The sequence below is a fragment of the Nilaparvata lugens genome, chromosome 5 (assembly GCF_014356525.2).
Source record: "Nilaparvata lugens isolate BPH chromosome 5, ASM1435652v1, whole genome shotgun sequence".
In the NCBI taxonomy this organism is placed as follows: Eukaryota; Metazoa; Arthropoda; class Insecta; order Hemiptera; family Delphacidae; genus Nilaparvata; species Nilaparvata lugens.
In genome coordinates, this window is record NC_052508.1 from 57,881,464 (window position 1) to 57,902,430 (window position 20,967).

The window sequence follows — 20,967 nt, forward strand, 5'->3', positions numbered from 1 at the left end:
ATTCTTGTCTGCATTCAAATTAAAATGTGTATTGATTACTCAAGACCGTAGGTTATCTGATATTGGATTACTACAGGATTATTACACTCAAATTTTATTATTATTCCACAAGTTATCATATCAATCAGCAAATACGTTGTCAAAGGTTTTTCCTAGTCCGGGCGCTGCCCAAAGCGTCTGGGGGTTGGAGTCAGAGTCCTGTAATATTATGGTATCAGCAACTGTAGTTGTTGCTGACCAAAAGGACAGCAATATTCTGTCCTGCTCCGAAAGCACTGACTTCAATAACGTAGGACACGACTGCAAGTCGGTTTTTGATCTAGTAAGAAATGGGTAAGTAAAATAAAAATATAATAGTTTGTTGCTTGACGTTATTTCGTCACTTCGCAATATTTGTTTTGTAGAGTGGTTAATATATGCCACTGAAGGCCAAACTTAATATCTGCTTTGCTCTTTTAAAAATTTCCAACATGCTCCTAAAGTATTCATAATATATTATGGAGTTTAGGAGGTTTCGTGGTCTCCTGCATGGAAAACTGCTTTTCTCCTTTAGTCACTGAGAGTAATTGCATAGTGAGAAGTTAGAGGTTAAGATAAGAGGTATACGGTATACTCAATGTATCAATAATACGGTACCTTGACTTTGTGTTAAGAGCGCCCACATGGTGAAGAGGTCGAGGTGAGCCGCGTGGTGAATCTCTACCTTGACCTCCTTACCAAGCGGGCGCCCATAACACAAAATGTACCTATCCGTGTTACATTGAGGTACCTCTCTCTATCTTGAACTCCAAGTTCTACCTCTTCACTCTGTGTTTACTCTAAGAGAGAATGATATTGGTGACCTTGCTGAGCCATTTTGAGACTGCTCTCTCTACCGTACCAGATGTCCAGGCACTGAGAGTAATACGGTAATTGAACTGCAGAATCACACAAACAAAGTTATCTAGAGACATCTCAGTTAAAGTTTTCTTATTTTTCTTTCTGACAAAATCCATCCGGTGATCGCCGGTCATGGATGAAAACTAAAAACTTATTGAAGCTCAAATTTGGATGGACACAGTTTCAACTCTAGAAACAGACAAACAGTCACAACATAGACCTACCACAGCAAAGATTCCTGAAGTACAGGTCTCCCATGTATACCGGACCTCACCTTTACAACCAGTTGCCATCTAGCTTAAAAAATATCCAAGACAGGAAAGCCTTCATCAGGAAACTAAAGCACTAGCCTACCTAAGCAACAGACCGTATTACAGCCTGGATGAGTTCGTAGACGAGCAAATGGTACCTATACCATCCCTTATACCATAAGGGATAAACGACCCCTACAAAAGGGAAAATGAAAGGATGATTCCCGCAGCCCTGGCTGCTGGTGAAGACTAAAGAAGTAAAAGTAAAGTAAAAAAGTAAAAGTCAAGATTACATTCACACCTGGAAATCAAAGATCGTTTTTATATAACCAAATATAGACACAGTTGATAACACTATAAATTCCTAGGCATAATCATTGTCAAGAACCTGAACTGGATTGAACACACTAAGCAATGATGTAAAAGATTAGCCTCCCAGCTTTATATATTATCCGAAGAATCAGGAAAACAACAAACGAACAAACTGCTTTCACAACCACGCGCTGTTTGCCACACTCATGCGCTATAGTATACTGCTTGGGGTGCAGCACCAATCAGCTGCATAAATAGGATACTTCGATACCAGAAGAATACCATCAGAATAATACTTAGGCGTGACTATATGGAATATTGCAAGCCACTATTTCGGGAGTACAAGGTCCTCACTGTGAAATCAATCTACCTACTGGAGACGATACTACTAGCAACAATTCAGAACCCTTTTCTAAGGAGCAGTCAGCAAAGTGTCAACATAAGGAATCGCCATAATATAGACCTTCCGCAGCACAAGCGGAACAAATTCAAGTGCACACCAAATTATTCGGGGTCATACTTCTTCAACATGTTGCCGGAGCGAATAAAATCACTTGAGTACACTGAGCCGACACAATTTGTTGTGAAGGAACTGAAGAGGTACTTCACAGAAAGATCTTTCTACTCAGTGGAAGAATATATCAGTGAGAACACATACCGCCACCTAAGGACCTGATTATGACTACAGTGCAGGACACCCTAGATGCCTGCTTGACAACCCTGAGGGGATGAAAACCAATGACAACTCTCCGTTCCTAGGATCGTGATGAGGACACCGGAAGTAAGAAGTAAGTAAGTAAGTACGATAAGTGGAGTTTCAAAAAGTGTTTTTTCCTGTGCTTGACATGATCGCCTTTATAACATTTCCAGGGCTGTTTCGGATATTGAATGTCTGGTTGAAAAGTTGGGTGCTGAATCTCTGAGTGCGAGAGATGAGTGGGGCTATACACCGGCTCACTGGGCAGCTCTTGACGGCAATGTCGAGGTAATCATTTCACTCATAAGCATACCACACCATAATGCTTAGTCTTTCAACATAATGCCTACCTACTTTTCAGTTTGTCTATGAGGTTTAAAAGCTGCAACAAACAAAATATGTTTTGAACTGAATAGGCACAGGATAGTTAAATATTTTCCATATCCACTCAAAATTCATTGTGTTATAGTTTTGTATTCAATTTCATAATAGGCTGATGAGTAATTCAATTTATTGTCATATTAAATTAAACAATGAAACATTTCTAGAGAAGTCAATCTTCAATGATGGTGTTGACTCTTTGTTAACGTAATTTGATTATTTCTTTAAATTAATCATGAACTTGATGTACAGTATCAATTCTAATTAACTGATTAACTTCTAATATCATTATCAATTCTATGGAAAATTATATTTTTCAATAAGTAATAAATGAGTTTCAATGACTGAGGCGACATTGATGTACCCTGTATTATTAATTCCACTCTTGCAAAATGTATTTGCGCCCTGCGAAGGATAACTAGATAATACAGTTTAAGATGTAGTAGTCGGATCACTGTAAAGCTACTGTGGAATAAATTCAAGAGTTTCAAAGTTGTTAGTACAGTAGTAGAAAGAATTATATAGATCTGGCGACTTGAGCAGTAACCCTTCCACGTTTTGACCACAAAAAAGAAAACTTTCTCTGTGATATGTCTATGATCGCTGGGTCAGTTCCTCATAAATTATCACACTTTGTGCTTGTGCTTATTTAAAGTGTATTGCTAGATAATATAAATTTATTGGAAATGTTGTTTTGTATTTTAGGTTATGCGATATCTTGTGGAAAGAGCTGCTCCCGTCGACCTGCCTTGCCTCGGAACCCAGGGACCTCGACCAATCCACTGGGCCTGTCGCAAAGGACATACAGCTGTTGTACAAGTTCTTCTCCAGGTATTTTAACATACATGAATAAAGAACTCTAATCTATGGTGGGCCGTCCACTAGAACCGTTTTCGTCTGAACTAGCATCGGCCGAAAACTACTGTACTCGTCCGAACGATCCCTCAATACAGAAAAGAATAGATGCTCGTCCATTATTATTATTATCATTTCATTCATCACATGACAAGTGAGTGTTTATTGCACTCAAAGTCGGCCTTTGGCAAGACTTTGGTGCATTACTAAACTGGAATGTTCAAAAATGATCTCACAATGGATGCTGTGCTGAGAACAACTGCTTTTTCCATGGCATATTTTGCACTTTTCGATATTTCCATCTGACAAAGATTTGCTGACACTTTTTTAGTTACAACTCCAACCGTGGAGATAATGACAGGAACAATTGTGACCTTTTCTTGCATCCAGAAATCCTTGATCTCAGCAACCAAGGGAAGGTACTTGGAGACCTTTTCATTATAATACTGGTCCAAGTTGTGGCAGCATGGTATGCCAACATCTATTAGTGTTGTTTCCTTGGTTACCTTATCCATGAGGATGATATCTGGCCTATTATGAGCAAATGTTCTGTCTGTCAGCACCGACCGATCCCAATATAACTTATGTGTCTCATTCTCCAAGACTGGGGATGGCTTGTACGAGTAGTAGGGCAGCTTCTGATTGATGATTTGGTACTTCAGAGCAAGGTCCTGATGCAAGATCCCAGCTACTGCATTGTGGCGCTTCAAATAGTCAGTATCTGCCAGTGATTGACATGCCGACATGATGTGCTGAATAGTCTCAGGTGCCAAGCCACAACGTCTGCATGAATCATTATTTATAGGCAGCTTCATTATATGCCTTTGATAATTTTTTGTTGCAATTAATTGATCTTGTATGGCAATCAAAAATCCTTCTGTTTCAATAAACAGGTCCCTGTGCCAAAGCCATGCATTGGAAGCCTCCTCATCAACTCCAGGCTGAGATAAGGCAAACGCATGCCTTCCATGAAGCTGCTTCGACTTCCACTGCTCCATAATCCCACTCTCATGCTCTCATCTTATTATTATTATTATTGTTGTTATTCATGGCGCTTAGTTGTGTATATGTGAGCTTCATTAAAACTCACACAACATGCCACCTGTCAATCACATATATTTTTACATACAAGATTGGTTTTATTTAATACATTTTCCAATATATTAATTTTCTTAAAACCTATACGTCTAAACTACCAGACAAGGACCTCATTCCCTCTTCAACACTATAGGGACAACTCTTTAATAGTATATCATTTATTTTATTTTTAAATACTTTCAAATTAGTCTCCTTTTTCAAAGAGTTATATATTTTTATGCCTGAATATAATGCTCCCTTCTAATAGGCGGTAAGTCTGTGCTTGGGCAAATAAAGATTGTTGTTACGCTGAGGAAACCTGTGAATGGGATGGTTTTCAGCAATTATCTCACTATTTCTTTTCATGTACATTAAAATGTCAACCATATATAAAGCCGGAAGGGTTCAAAGGTTGAGTCTGCGAAATATGGGCCTGCAAGAGTCTCTCCTCCCAGAGTGAGTTAAATTCCTGATCACTCTTTTTTGGATTCTAAAAATGTTTAATGCGCCAGTGGAGGAGCCCCAAAAAATTATGCCATATATTATAATTGAAAGGAAGTATCCATGGTATAATAAAAGCCCTTTCTTTAAATTTGTAATTTTAAAACTGTACGAATGTCGTAAATAGCACGACAGAGTCTTTGCTGTAATTTCTGTAGGTAGCCTTCCCATTCCAAATTATGTTGCACAAGCAAGCCAAGAAACTTAGCTGAGTCTACATTTTCAACCCCATCACCCCACCAGCGTGCACACCATCGCTATCATTCCTTCTTATCCTAAAGTGAACAATTTTTGTTTTCAGAGGGTTCAAAACCAAACCATTATTTCCAAACCAAATATTTTAACAAGTTCATACGGCCGCCTTCGGCCGATCAATTTTTCGATCAGAATTGAATGGGATTTTCCGGCTCTATCCGGCCGAACTAGCTAGTCGAGCTGAGACAACAACTAGTGTTCCCAACCTAAAAATTTATTCCACAATCTTTTTTTGTTTTTGTTTTTTGAAGTTGTTCTGTGTCATAAAGATGTTTTACAAGCATTGTTCTATTTCAATGACGGCTAAATTTCAATACATCATCGTAATATATAATTGTGTCATAGAGTTCATCCTCAAATAACCCTCCAAAGTCATCAAATGATATCATTTTAAGTTTTTAAGATAAAATACTTCTACTTTTGTTGATATTTAGTTAATAAATAAATATTTAATAATGATTCTTGTATGATGATATGAATAAATGAACAAATACCTGTGAATTTTAACAGTTCTTTAATGTGTTAGGGAAATTATGAGTTAATCTGTTTTGTTTCTAACAACAAAAAACTAATTTTAAGTGGAAAAATGTAGAAAATTCTACTGATGTGGAATTAGAAAGTAGAAATAATTGTGTCAAAATATATTGATATTGTGATTGCAGAATTTAATAAATAAATAATTGATAATTAGTAGGTACGTGTAAGTAGCATAATCTCATCAAAATCCATTCGATGGATGAAATCTTTGTAAACACACAAAGAAGAAGAATTTTCCCTACTAACTAGCTTGCCATTTCACTTTCTGGCAACCAGCCAGCTACTGAACTGGACTGACGAAAACGGTTCCAATGGACGACCGTATTCGGCTGAGTTGACGGCCGGCAGATTCGACCGATCCAACGGCCGAACGGATCGGTTGAATACGGTTCCAGTGGACGGTTACCCTAATCCTTTCAATAAGCTGTCTCCAGATCTCTATATGTTTGTATGATACATTCAGCCTATTTAACCAGGCAGGAGTGGCTGTGAATGCAGCAGACTTCAAGGGCCTGACTCCGCTGATGACAGCTTGCATGTTCGGCAGAGCAGCGACCGCCGCCTTCCTGCTGGGAATGGGAGCTCTCAACCACCTCACCGACATTAATGGAGACACCGCTTTGCATTGGGCTGCTTACAAAGGTATCATTCAAATCTCTCTCATTTCTCCCAATGTGTTTGGTTTTACTCCTGTTGATCTTCAAAATATATTTTGAACTCTCTCGAATGTTGTTCTTTTTCCTCCTGTTTATCTTGAAAATACTGATGTAGGCAAGCCCTACATGGATACAAATCATGTGAACACGGTTGCCAAGGTGACTGTTTTAGCAACGAACGTTTACAAGTGAATAACTAGTTTGAGTTTTATGAGAGACGTTCAAAGATGATGTATTTTTATTCTCATCTTGTTCATAAATGTAAACTTTAATGAATAAAGTGTTAATTACAAAAGCACATATTACATCATTACCTTCTCTCTTAAACTTATTTTTTCAAATGGTTTTTTTTATTCCTGTTGGTCTTCAAAACACATTCTCTCTTTAGTAGATCTTTCACTTTAATACTGTTGATTTTCAAAACACTTTTTCAGTATCAACTGTCAATGACTGTGTTTTTATCAGCAACCAGTCATAAAAGTGGCAAATCCTAAACTATTCCTCTCCAAAATGAAGTAGCCAACTGTAAATCATATTGTACGAGGCTCTTGATAAAAGGTGATTGGTAGAATGGAATAGATTATTTCCTGGTTTTATTTTATTTAATTGTGTTTCTTATTGCAGACAATTAAAAAATTCCTATTAAAAAGATAAATAGTATATTTTGACGATAACAGATAGTTTGTGTTTACACTATAAAAAATGAGATGTTCAAATCTTTATTATCATTGATTCAATGGATTGAGTTTCAATTATTATCTAATAAATCGATGAACTGAATAAGGTACCGGGTGTTTCAAAATGAATAGAAGGGCTTAAGCATGTTATAATAATATGTATTATATCAGACTTACAGTACCGTATATTTATCGTTGTATAGTTTTATATCTAGCTTATCATATACGGTAGTTGATATAGTTTAATAATGTTCATTTATAGTTCTATATATTCATAGTTGATAAATTTGTATTAATAGTTTATTCCATGATTTATTAGGATGGTTTCTAGAGATATTCATAAAACGTTCACTTGAAAATTTATTGAAGAATAGTGGGTTTATTAGCTCATATAAATTTATAAAAATATTGTATATTTTAAATGTATGAATTCAGGGCTACTTTCTTGTATTTATAAAATAGAATCATAGTACCCTTTAAAATTAATAAAATAATAAACGTAAAGTTACGTTACAATTTGTATTATTGTTTTATTATTTTATTAAATTTAAAGGGTACTATAATTCTATTTTAAAAATATTGTATCTATTCACATGGTTTTTGTATAGCATCTCATTTTTTCTATTTTATAGGACATCCAGACCTGATAAGATTGCTGATGTACTCAGGAGTTGACCTTGAGAAAAGCTGACAACTTTGGATCTTCCCCACTACATCTGGCCTGTCTCTCTGGCAATGTTTCATGCGTCAAGATCTTGTGTGAAAAGGTAGGCAAATTTCCACTGATTATTATTTTATTTTTTGATTCATTACAATGTTTAATTGAGTTTTGTGACACAATAATAACGACTTACAGACTAAAATATGTATAGTCATTAAATGAATGTTTCATAATTTTTACATGTATATTGTCTGCAAGTCGTTATTATAGTGTTGGAACCTGATCATAATAGTAATAATAAAATAATTCAGATCAAAGATTACGATTGTTATATTTTATACTAGCAGGAAGCCCGTGCTCCACAAGGGTCTAATTAAAAACTTGACCTATTGAAATCTTGAAGAATTGAAAATAGGCCTATAAATCATCCACGGTAAATTAAGAATCTATATGCAACATTTCAAGTAAATCAGCCTAGTAGTTCAGACCTGATGGTGCGTCATTCGTGAATTTTCTATCCCTTACGTGTATAAGCAAATTCTTTCCTTTATAATATTAAAAATTTGATAAAATATTTTGTTAAATTTTATATTCATTTCAAATGTGAAAAGTAATTTCTAGTTATAAATTAGGCCTACTTGGATTATATTAATCTCTCAAGATAACATTTTTATAAATTCTCAAGTAAATTTCCTGAACAGTTGATCAAAATTATGTGTATTAAATTATGTATTATTATTATGCTAATACCTTGGAATGACACAATCATATTTCAGAAGATATTTCATATTTCACTTGAGTCATACAGTATCGCACATCAAACTATTAATCAGTTTCTATGTCCCAAAATCAGCTTATAAATTTATTTTCCAGAAAGCAAAATAACAACATTATGATATTTGATGTGTATTTTCATATGGTACTGACAAAGTTTCAATTTTCAGAGTAAGATTGAGTTGGAACCGAGGGACAAAAATGGTAAAACGCCACTGATTCTGGCGAAAAGTCATCGACATGACGAAATAGTCACTGTCCTCACTGGTGAACAGAAAAAGCGAGACAGATGGATGCCACCTATTTCAGAAATTTGGTAATTACAATTAATTAATTGATTATAATTGATTAATTAATATCTATTTATTCATAGACAATTCAGGTAAAAACAACAGGCACGCACCCAAAACTGCTTCAAGTTCAAACTGCTTTAGACAAATCGATGCCAATGTATCTAGTTTCAAGCAAATGATAAATATTGTAAGTGGTAATTGAAAAAATCTGTATTGATTTCCTCTAACCAAAAAATAAAATAATTAATGAATAGATTATTTGAATAATAAAAATTGTAAATGCAATCATCCTTGTGAATATAATATATTGTAAATATCCTCCATTGTCCTTGCAAATAAATTTATTGAATAAGTTTGAGTTCCATGACAAGCATAAAACAAGCATTTATAAATTACAATAATTTATTTATAGCTTTACTCAATTTTCATTACAGGTACATATTATTCGGAGGTGCTGGGAACTCAAAAGGACCGTTGCTTCTCTTTATCGGATCTGTACTGCTCTGGGGATATCCAATGTATTTACTGAGGGTATGTTACTTCGGTTGTGAAACTTATAATGTAGTTCTCATACTTGTACCTCTACCGCTATAGAAGTATTTTGAAACATTGGAAACATTCCAAACTATGATAAAATATAAATTTTTATGAGAAAGATGGATGTAGTGGAAGTGTTATTGTTGCTTCATTCTACACAAGAAGCATTTTTAACCATAGATTAAACATGATAATTTGCAAGGGTAATCGGAGATCAAAATTGTGATTGACGTTTGGGCAACCAACTATTACTCCAAGTGTGCCTTCTCTATATTTCACTTTTTGTGTATTTGAGAAGTTGATATTGTGGTAATTATTCATATTGAATGAAAAAGTCTGAGAAATTGTCAAAAAACCACTGATTTATTGATAATTAGAAAGACCGGTTTCGGTTATTACACCATTGTCAATCTCTGATAAATTAAAACTAAATACAAGAGCAGCTGAATTTATACTAGTAGGCGAGTACTGCTATTGGTCAAGGGCATGAACGCCTGCCATTGGCCCAGCTGGACAGTCTCCTCCCACTCAACGGTGTGACAAAATGGCGGCTTAATCAACAGAATCGCCATGATAACAAAATTTACTTTCAGTACAAAATAAGAACCAAGAAAACAAGTGTGAAAGATAATAAAACAAATATGTAAATGGAAAAAGTATTGACTAATGTATGCTTACAATTTTATGATAAAACTAAATTCGTAGTGTTGTATTAGTTGAAATGAATCTGGTCATTTAAACTATACTGGGAATTTTCCTTAATTACTCTTGTTATTTCTAAAGCCTCTAGAATATTCAAAGATCTGCCTTTGTTATTAACATGCAGAAACTCAACATTCTCCTTAACTGTGAACTTGTGATTATTTGTTATCAAATGTTCTGCAAAGTTAGATTCCCATTTTTGTTTATTCCAATCTCTGATGTGTTCTTTGATTCTACTTTTGAAGCTTCTACCAGTTTGACCCACATAACAAGCATTAACAATCATCACATTTAAGTTTGTACATCCCACTTATATCCCAAATATCAATTTCGTCTTTACTCCAGCTAAATAGACTATTTAAAATCGGTTTGGTCTTGAAAGCAACATGAAATCCATTCCTCTTCAATTCCCTACCTATCTTATCAGATACAAGACCTAAATATGGGATTGTTATCCAAGTCTTCTCCTCACAGTTTCCTCACAGTTTGAGCCTACAAAGCTAGAATTGATTGAAATTTGTCTATTAATTTTACTCAATAATCTGTCCACCATACTTTCTCCATACCCATTTTTGACAGCTATCTGTTTAATTTTAGTGATCTCAATATCAAAATCATGATGGCTCATAGGTATTGTTAGTACTCTATAGACCATGCTATTGAAAGCAGCAAGTTTGTGAGAAATAGGATGACAAGAATGAAGAGGAATGATAACATCAGTATGGGTTGGTTTTCTGAAAATAGAAAATTTGTGTAAACCAGTGCTATGATCTATTCTTAAATCTAGAAAATTCATTACACAATCCTGTTCTACCTCTACAGTGAATTTTATACTTTGATGTAATCCATTCAGTTAGGAAAGGAAATTGTCTAGTTGTCTGTTACTTCCTTTCCATAAGCAAATAATATCATCAACATATTGAAACCAGTAAACAGTTTTATCTTTGAAATGACTATTTTCAATAATTCTACTTTCCAACTTATCCATAAATAATTCAGCTAGGAGTGGTGAGAGGGGTGACCCCATTGCCAACCCCTCTCTTTGTTCAAAAAATCGATTGTTAAATTTGAAATAATTATGCTGAGTGCATAACTTCATCAATCCTATCAGTTCTTCACCCCACTGCAAGCCACCCCACTAGAAACCGGTCTTTCTAATTATCAATAAATCAGTGGTTTTTTGACAATTTCTCAGTCTTTTTCATTCAATATTCTCTATATTTTTTTAATAAGGATGACGCTATTTTATTGCAGGTGTCTATTCGAATTCAATTATGTAATATTAGGTAGTTATAGTTAGTTGCCGAGTTATAGGTACTTCGAGTTGACTCTAAATACTTCATGTAATCTTTTTATTAATGTTTTGGAATTCATTTACTGCAAAAATAATCTGATCCAATCGTATTTTAAACTTACATTATCGCCAATAATATTTTGTTCTTTGTGATAATTTTTGATTTCTTAAAAAAAATACAATTGTATTTAGGAATTACAGTATCGCCATATTTATAATCTTATATTATAATTCTTTGTTCTTTGTGATATGTTTTCATTTCAGTGCATTCCAATCACATGGAACATACTAAGAGGATCACATTACTGTTTCATCTATTGGAATATTCTGATGTGGCTAAGCTGGGTGATTGCTAATCGGAGAGATCCTGGATATATTCCTCAGAATACCGACAGCTATCATCGTGCTATCAAATATGTGAGTAACATAATTTATAGTAACATAAATATGTATCCCGAGTATTTCATACTATTTGAAAATAATATGGAATACCCACTTCATTCTGGATTGGTTGATGTAAAAGATCAAAGGTCCCTGATTACGAATCTGTTTAGTGAATGATGATAATAAAGTAAAAAAATGATCAACTGAATTTTTATGATATAGAGTTTGAATTTTTTAAGGTATTTAACTGATCAATTATTCTCTGGCTCTTTATAAATTTTTACCGGAATTGTACGGTATATCTGTATTGTATATAAATAAACGTGCAATAACAGTACCTAGAGAGATTCACCTATTCGATAGATTACTGTATATAGATATATTTATCGATCGATAGATTCGATCACAATATAGGCTACCGTACTTCTGCATGAATTAAATTATTGTTCCTCCGAAAAAATTTAGTTCAAAGGTCGTCAAAATAGATCGATTTTGCTAAAGGAGATCTAGAGCGCAGTTTAAAGAGAATACGAAATTCTTATTAAAGCAATCCAACAAAATCTCACTTAACGTAGAGGTTAATAATAATGTAGCAACTAATACTACCGTAGTTCTTCAATTTTTATCAAATATGTTTCTTTCTTCTTACTTGATTTTACAATACTCTAGAAGTAGAAGACACAATTTTTATTATGTGTGATTATATTGGATGCGTATATGTGCAAGTGCACGCTTGGTTATGCGTGATCAAGCTGGCATGAACAAAATCTGGAAAAAGCAATGTACAAGTGCACGCTTGGTTATGCATGAGCAATCTTGCATATGAGAAACAAAATCTGAAAAGAGCAATAGGAACATTCACACTGAATGCTTGCACTTGCTGGTGCGATCAGTAAATGCAAGTCACAACATGTTTCAATAGCACCTTTCAAATTTTGTCTTTCGGTTTTTGCACTTGCTGGTGTGTTCAGTGTGAACAGCTACATGCAAGTCACAACGTGTTTTTTCAAATGGCACTTTTAAAATGTTGTCTTTCGGCTCATGAATGATTCGACTTGCACTTGCATATTATACACTTCCAATGTGTGATAACACCCTTACACATAATTGGTTGTGACAATTTTAATCGTTTATTAGATTTTGTAAATCGATAAAAGTATTCAGTAGAGTTGTGGCGTGTTTTGTCAGATCCCGTACTACGACAAATGGAAGAAGCGTGACGTGGTGCTGTCACGTATGTGTCACACATGTCGCTGCCTGAGGCCTCTGCGTGCCAAGCACTGTCGCATCTGCAACCGATGTGTCGCCTACTTCGACCACCACTGTCCTTTCATCTACAACTGCATCGGTCTTCGAAACAGGTAACTCAAGATAGTTATACAGGCTACAACATACAGTCAAACCAATTCAACCGTTACCAAATGAATCATTTTCAGTAATAGTTTTGCAACAAATCAGGAGAACATAAGTGAAAATTTGTATAACAAGATAAATAAGACATTTATCAATGTATGTTGAGCTATGTGAGCCTACTTCAACCAGCATCTACAACTAAATCGGTCTACGAAAAAGGTAGGTAACTCAACTTACAGTCAAACAAAGTGTGTGACTGTAGACTCTCAAGTGTAAACTGCAACAAACCAATTGTTACATTACCCAAATATATGATTTTTAGTCTTAGTTTGCAACAAATCTAGAGAACATAAATGAAAACTACCCCAAAAAATAATATCTAGTCTTAGTTTGCAACAAACCAGGATAACATAAGTGAAAATTTGTATACCAACAGAAAAGTGATACATTTTGCTATTATACAATGTATGTATGGTAGGCTCCATTATATTGCACGAAATTATTCGATTATCATCCACAATCGAATTTATGATAAAAGGACTATGATATGTACGGTATAATGATATACTTTGATATGTGCACTACAATTATCCACATTTGCACCAAAAGAGATCACTCAGGAGTGAAGACTATCACACAAAAAATGACCACTCGATGTTACTTTTTTTATGCTAATGGAAAGTGGAGCAGCCATAATTAACAGCCCAACAGTGATAATGGAACTGGACTAGCAGCTTGAAACTTGAAGCTTAAATCCATTCACATAATTAACTATTTAAGTGGGATACGAATTTAAATTGTGATTTTTTTTGTATTGGGAGCTCAAGTTTTGTTGCTATTTTTATTTGCTGTTGTAATTTTTCGAGATAAATTTATAAATTGATGTGCAGTAATAACAAAATACTATGATAAATAATTGAAATGAATAATTAATTTCAAATGTCTTTACAGGATGTGGTTTTTCCTGTTTGTAATGAGTGTTGCAATCAACTGCTCCTTCACGATCTACTTTGCTTGCTACTGCATTGCAATTCAAGGCTTCGAATTGATCTATCTGATGGCTCTGATTGAGGCTCTTGTTTTCTGTGGTTTGGGATGGACTTTGACTTGCACTTCTGTGAGTATTATTTCTTAATCAACTTGATATATTTGAAACTTTATTTTCTGATATTGGAACGCCTGCCAAGTACTGGCAAACGTATTCGAAAATATAAGTTGTATTTAGCTACGTCAATTATTCCATTGGTTTCCAGAAAAACAGTGAATAGCCTATTGGTGCTGAGAGGTATGGATATAAAGGGTATACATGGTGTCCCACGAAAGGCGTAACAACCGAAGACCATAGATTTGACAGGAGATTTGCAACAAAAAATGAATTTTTTTCATCAGTGAAATTTTCTTATATCGACCTCAGTTTTCGAGATATTATATCAACTTTTCGATATTTTTCAAAAACGTCAATAACTAAAAAACTATTAGTCAATAGTAAATTAGTAAATGTAATTCTATTGAAATGGTTCGAAAGAGGAAGAAATTTCCTAAAAGATCCATAATAATTAGTTACTCTGTTAAACGTTTTTACTTTCCTTGCCCTATTACCATAGGTAAGGAAAGTATTGCTTTCCGAAAAAAATTAAGGTACCCCAATTTCTAAATTTCTATACGTTTCGAGGTCCCCTGAGTCCAAAAAAGTGGTTTTTGGGTATTGGTCTGTATGTGTGTGTGTGTGTGTGTGTGTGTGTGTGTATATGTGCGTCTGTGTACACGATATCTCATCTCCCAATAAACGGAATGACTTGAAATTTGGAACTTAAGGTCCTTCCCCTATAAGGATCCGACACGAACAATTTCGATCAAATGCAATTCAAGATGGCGGCTAAAATGGCGAAAATGTTGTCAAAAACAGGGTTTTTCGCAATTTTCTCGAAAATGGCTCCAACGATTTTGATCAAATTCATACCTAAAATAGTCATCGTTAAGCTCTATCAACTGCCACAAGTCTCATCTGTAAAAATTTCAGGAGCTCCGCCCCATCTATGCAAAGTTTGATTTTAGATTCCCAATTATCAGGCTTCAGTTACAATTTAAACAAAAAAATTTCGAGTGGAAAAGATCGAGCATGAGAATCTCTACAATTAATGTTCAGTAACATTTTCACCTAAAATTAAAAATAAGCTCGAAATTCGAGAAAATGTTATTATTTCAATTGCAAACTGTTGGCAACTGTTGATTCTATTAAATCATTTACTATGAAGAGATAGCAGACCTCGTGTGTCTCCAGCGTTATAGTCCTGTCACCAGCTGGCTTAGATCTTTGAATAGTAGACTTGAGATGCGCGGGAACACTAGCGTCAGGTGATAAATTTTCATAACGGCAAGGAAAGTTGTATGAGTGCGCCACACCAGATTTTTGAACTTCTTACGAGCGTTCAAACAGTTTGGAATTTGGCTTTGAAATCGACGAATGCACTTTATTCAAACTTTAGCGCTCATAGAAAAGGTCAAACGTCAAACAAAGGAACAAATATATAAATCTTATTGGAAAATTTCTTCCTCTTTCTAACCATATCCTTAGAATTAGTTTTTTATTGATGGTTTTCTAATAATTGACGTTTTTCAAAAATATCGAGAAATAGAATATCTCGAAAAAACGGTCGATATAATAAAATTTCACTGAACATTTTTTGTAGCAAATTTTTTTTGGAATCTATGGTCTTTGGTTGTTATACTTTTCGTGGGACACCCTGTATAACTTTGAATAGAGTTTTTTTAACTAGGTACGAGACATACGAAGCACCATCAGACCTTTTTAACCTCTGTCGGGCATGTGAACTCTGTGTAATACAAATAAGAGTAATAATACTTTCATTGTTGCCAATAGCAAATTTCCAAGTTTTTATACTAATATTGTTACAGATGAGCTCACTTAGCTGGCAATTGAACATTTTGTCATTACAAATTAAATTTTGTGAGTTATTCATAGTCTCACCGTCACTGGATCGCCAATTAAATTGAATGGAAAACTCTTTGAATTGAATAGAAGAACAGCAATCGTCCAGTGACAGTGACAACTACGAATACTGAAATAAAGCTATGCTAATTCGATGTAAACGAACCTAAATGAGCGAACAGAACGAGTTAATCGCGGTGTAGATTTCGGTTTCGATGGATACCGCTAAGCTGTTAATGATAAAAACATTTGAATGTCATCCTGGTGAACAGAAATCGAGACGTAAGGTCACTGTACTGTTTATAACCATGCTTTACAATGTATTTGTGGAACATCGAAGGTCGATCAAGATCGCGCCTCTTACACTGAAAACTGAATATCGATTTGACCGTTCTGTTCCCTAGGTGAGTACGATTCAAATGAGTATTATATTGATTAAGTTGTGAAACTTTTCCTTAATAGAAGAGACTTTAGATATTGTCAAAAAATCCATTTTTTTTAATAAAAATTATTATTTCACAGGAGCGAGCTGCGAGCATGCTTTCGTGTGTTCTCACACATCATCTGCTGTAAGTTATAGAACAATCTCACTTCAAAGTTAAATATGTTCTATGTTAACGACATTCAATATTTTCAGATCCTGCACGCGTGCATGAACCTGACGACAAACGAGATGTTCAACTACAAGCGCTATCCCTACCTGCGCGACAAGCGAGGCAAATACCTCAACCCATTTTCCCGCGGACCACTGCTCAATCTGCTCGAATTCTTCGTTTGCTCTCCGAGCACATCTGCCGACCAGGAACTTCTCATTGACGACACAACTCCTTGACTCCAAACCAAGTCTGCTAAATGATTTGTTCCTCGTCAAGTGGCTTGATCTCTTACTGGATTGAAGTGGCTTAATTTCATCTCTCATTGCGATTTTATGCCATTGTAGTAGATACTTAGTTGAGGGGGACTGGAGTTAGTCATTCTAGTTTTGATGCTTCATAACCTTTTCAAAGGGTTAATAAGAAATTTCATACAGTTTTTCGTCTAGGCAGAATTGTATTATTCACATATTTCACCAACATCCCACCTGCAATCCATCTAATTTATTCATGTGATCAATGATGACGATATTCAACAGCTGATACAATTATGTCGAGATAAAAATGTATGTAGCTTATTGAATTCAGATAATTCAACTGAATTGATTATTGTAGAGAGTAAAGAAAGCATCTGTATATTTTTGAAACTGTAATTTATGACTAGCTTTGGTCCCTCCAACTATTCATACATTTTCATCTATCATCTTCATTGAATAGCTTTATAAGAAAATCATTCGCAACTTATAAAAAAATTATATTTCATACATACAATGCATGAGCGTTGCTCATATAATGATGGTTGTTTACAATCTCACTGCTATTTCCTGTCATCTCTCTTGAATTTTCATTCCTCTCACCAACCACTTTTTCAAGTCATTTTAATTTTAGGTAGAATTGTATACTTTAATGCAATCAATTTACTTGAGTGTTTTAGCATTATAACTATTGTAATACCGATGTACTGCTATTTTAATGAAGTGAAAAGCGTAATTGCCTCATCATTAGATCGAAATTCAACGATGACGATCGATTATAGCAAGAGAGAGGCTAAATTGTTCAACAATAATATTATAAAATATAGATGTAAAGCACATTCATTTCTAAGTTAATCGTGTCTAGTCTTCTTGATTGATGTAGAACCGGCATAAGGGTTTTACTCGTCACAAAAATGAGCCTTGAAAATTATAACTGCTCACGAGCACATTATACGCTTATTCATAAATTAGGTAATCATCGAATGTGATAGAAAATATTTTTATTTTTAGTTAGTTTTTATTTTAGAAGAATTTGTTATTCGTAATTTGAAATGGCGCTAATATAATTTGTTACCAGCTATGATTATGGATTAATATTCTTCACATTTTCAATTGAATAATTTTCATATATTTTACTATAGCAGAAATTTTAAAATGTTAAAATGATGAATGATTCGACGATATATTAGATTGTTGCAGAGTTTCTAAAGCAGCCGAATCTCCACAATGCTGATTGGAATAAAACGACATTGCCGATTGACACAAGCCGTCATATGTCACATTATGTCCATACTTTTTTCTGGATGTTCTTACGACTTCTTTGTTCAAATACTTGCTTGGATGTTCCCATTTGGTATAGTGGAGGTGCGGGTACATGTTGTGCTCTATCATTATTATTTGTATAAGCTTTATTACAAACCGTAACTGTAATCTTTAAGATTGGCATGCTATGCCTGTTCTTCAAGATTTTGACAAACTAGTTTATTTTCAACTAACATTTGCTGCCATAAAATATATTAGATTCTTTTAAAATTGTATTTTGATAATAAACATGATTAGTGTTGTAAAAAATCAATCCATCGTTTATATTTTTGTCAATAAAGCTGTGTATTTCCGTTACTTCAATTTTTATTTCCATCCAAAATTCATTCCAACAAAAATGAGTGACTTTTTAAAATCGTATTGACATGTACAAATTAATTTCATGTTGATTATTTACAAAAAATCATTAATAATACTATTGCTGTGATTTAAGTATTATTTTAAATCAACATATTCAGCTAATTAAGAACATTAAAATCCAAACAAATACTTTTTGGTAAGTACCCAAAATTTACAACAATCTAAAAAATGAATTGGTATATAATTTGAACAAAATATGATCGTATAAAAACAACAATTGATATTTTTATTACTGTAATTTAACATCGATTGAAACATAAATAATAATCAACTTGTCTTGAATCATTAATTTGTTTTAACAACAATTGACAATCACAAGTAGACAGGTAATATTAACGAACACATTTTTCTATAATATAATGAACGAAAGTGATTTACCTATGTTCTTTGAACAAATAGAGTAGCACAAATAATTTCTATCTAGAATTCCATGCACCCAATATCAAACCAAAAAATTCCACCCTATGAGATGAACCAAGACATTTCCAATGGAATATTAACTTCAACATTGAATAATGCCCAAGTTATAAAATGGTTGTAGAGAAAATTAATTCAGGTAATCTGTTGAAAAAACTCTATAGAATAAACGTTCATAATAAAATCATAAATAAGAAGAAAGTCTCATGAATATATCTAATAATTATGGAATCTGTTTTTACATTAACAATTAAAAGGTGTAGGTAAAATAATACAAAATTATATAGAAGTCTCTTAGAGATCACAATAAATGTATTCCATAAAGTTGCATTTTACGTGCTTGTGCTGGGTGTGACTGTCCAATTCGAGGAGCTAAGCTTAGCTTTTTTATTATTCAAATTTTTCTTTTTCTTCTTTGGAGGTGATTTGTGTTGGTCTGAGTCACTGCCTCTGCGCTTGCCACTCCCATTAGCCACTACAACCTCACTCACTTCCTCTCCTAACATGCTGCTATCTTCTTTCTCTTCTTTTATTTTCCTGCAACGAAAACAATGAGATTTTTAATAAATTGAATGCAAACCGTAAGGAACCACTCCCTCTCAACTGTGAAAGAACACAATCATATATTTTTGCTGAGGGTGATGCCCACATGAGCTCTAGGCTTGTGCATGGGTGATGAGGCGGATGATAATTTAGAAATATAAATGAGTGAACCTACATTTTTAGGAGGAACCGAACCATCGGGAAGCGATTTTTCAACTCATGAATCATATTCAGAGGAGTTGGCTGAAGCGGTCATCCTTCTAACAGGGGTATAGTGAGATCCACGTATCCCAATTATGAAAATGTATTAATTAATCATTGAAATAGTCATTTGTGCAATTAGTGCACAAAGTGACAGTTTGCTGCACCGAAAGAAACGTTTACGCCCGAGCCGTAGGCGAGGGCAGAATGGCTTCTTGAGTGCAACAGAGGAACTTTGCTCACGTATTTCACATTAAACTTTTCCTACAGTTACTATTGAATATGAGAAGTGGTTGATTATGGGTAAAATGATGGCTGAAATCCATCAAATGTTTGTGTGTGTGATGCTGTTATTAATAACAACCTTAATTCATTTAAAAATTAATAATCCAATTGAAGTTGAAAATTCTCAGCCAAAGTTCTCATTTTTATTCATTCAAGAATCAGAAAAAATACAGATAGAATATATATATATATATTTGATACTTTTCTCATTGCTTGCAGTTGAAATAATAATTATCAATAGAAAAGAACTATTATTTATTATTAAATGATGATTATTTAATTATGATTTAGATGAACATTATTCTTGTTTTGGATTTCTAGATTGGGATTTTATCATAAATGTAGGGTAGCCATTGAAATGATTCTTATCTAAATCTAACCACAGTCATTGTGACCAACTTAATTTTTACATTGTTACCAACTTAATTTTTGTTTTCGTGCACTAATCCTCCATATAACCCAACTATTTTGTGTTGCCATGTTGCAAATCTGGAGTATGCAAAGTAAGCGCACTAGAGCGGAAAAGTGATTCTTTGCGTTCTGTCATCAGTGCAGGAATGGTCACTTTTCAAGGTAACTGTAGGAAAAATATATTATCTTGATAAATGAAATATAATTGTTTGTAAAATAACATCATAGTACCCTTTTTGAGAAGTTTGAGAAAACTTCTCAATAAGGGTAGCCTACTATCACTATGATGTTATTTTACAAAAAAGAAATTTAGTAGCCCTGAATATCTACATTTTAAAAAATATAAAATTGATTATTTTTAACAAGAATGAACATTTAGGGTGAGTTTCACCAAATTCACGTTAAGGCTTCGCTTAGTAATCTCCAGCTAACACTAACTGATGACTTTAATGAAAGATTAAGAAATTTGATTTGACCAACGAACACTAATGTTACATTACGAAACGACAGATTAGAGTGGTTGTGAGCCGCCATGACACTTGTTTCACATTGTA

General features: G+C 34.0%; 2 protein-coding genes across 3 annotated transcripts in view; one reads left to right on the plus strand and one right to left on the minus strand.

The window, feature by feature from the left end:
* LOC111048463 (probable protein S-acyltransferase 23) lies at positions 1-18,493 on the plus strand. The gene is given in 12 exon segments (XM_039428877.1): positions 1-333; positions 2,313-2,427; positions 3,226-3,351; positions 6,222-6,387; positions 7,711-7,760; positions 7,762-7,845; positions 8,684-8,829; positions 9,241-9,337; positions 11,604-11,756; positions 12,912-13,084; positions 14,028-14,193; positions 16,664-18,493. Coding segments are annotated over 12 exon segments (1,596 nt in total). The 5' UTR covers positions 1-208; the 3' UTR covers positions 16,859-18,493.
* Positions 18,457-20,967, minus strand: part of LOC111048462 (p21-activated protein kinase-interacting protein 1-like) — a 12,831-nt gene continuing 10,320 nt past the window's right edge. The window contains exons 7-8 of one of the 2 annotated variants that reach the window (XM_039428879.1): positions 19,266-19,510; positions 18,457-19,233 (exon numbers count right to left, since the gene is read on the minus strand). In XM_039428879.1, coding sequence (XP_039284813.1) covers positions 19,306-19,510 — 205 coding nt within the window. In that variant the 3' untranslated portion in view covers positions 18,457-19,233; positions 19,266-19,305. Of the gene's footprint in view, positions 19,511-20,967 lie in introns of both variants that reach the window. The other variant, XM_039428878.1, reaches the window with a different exon arrangement.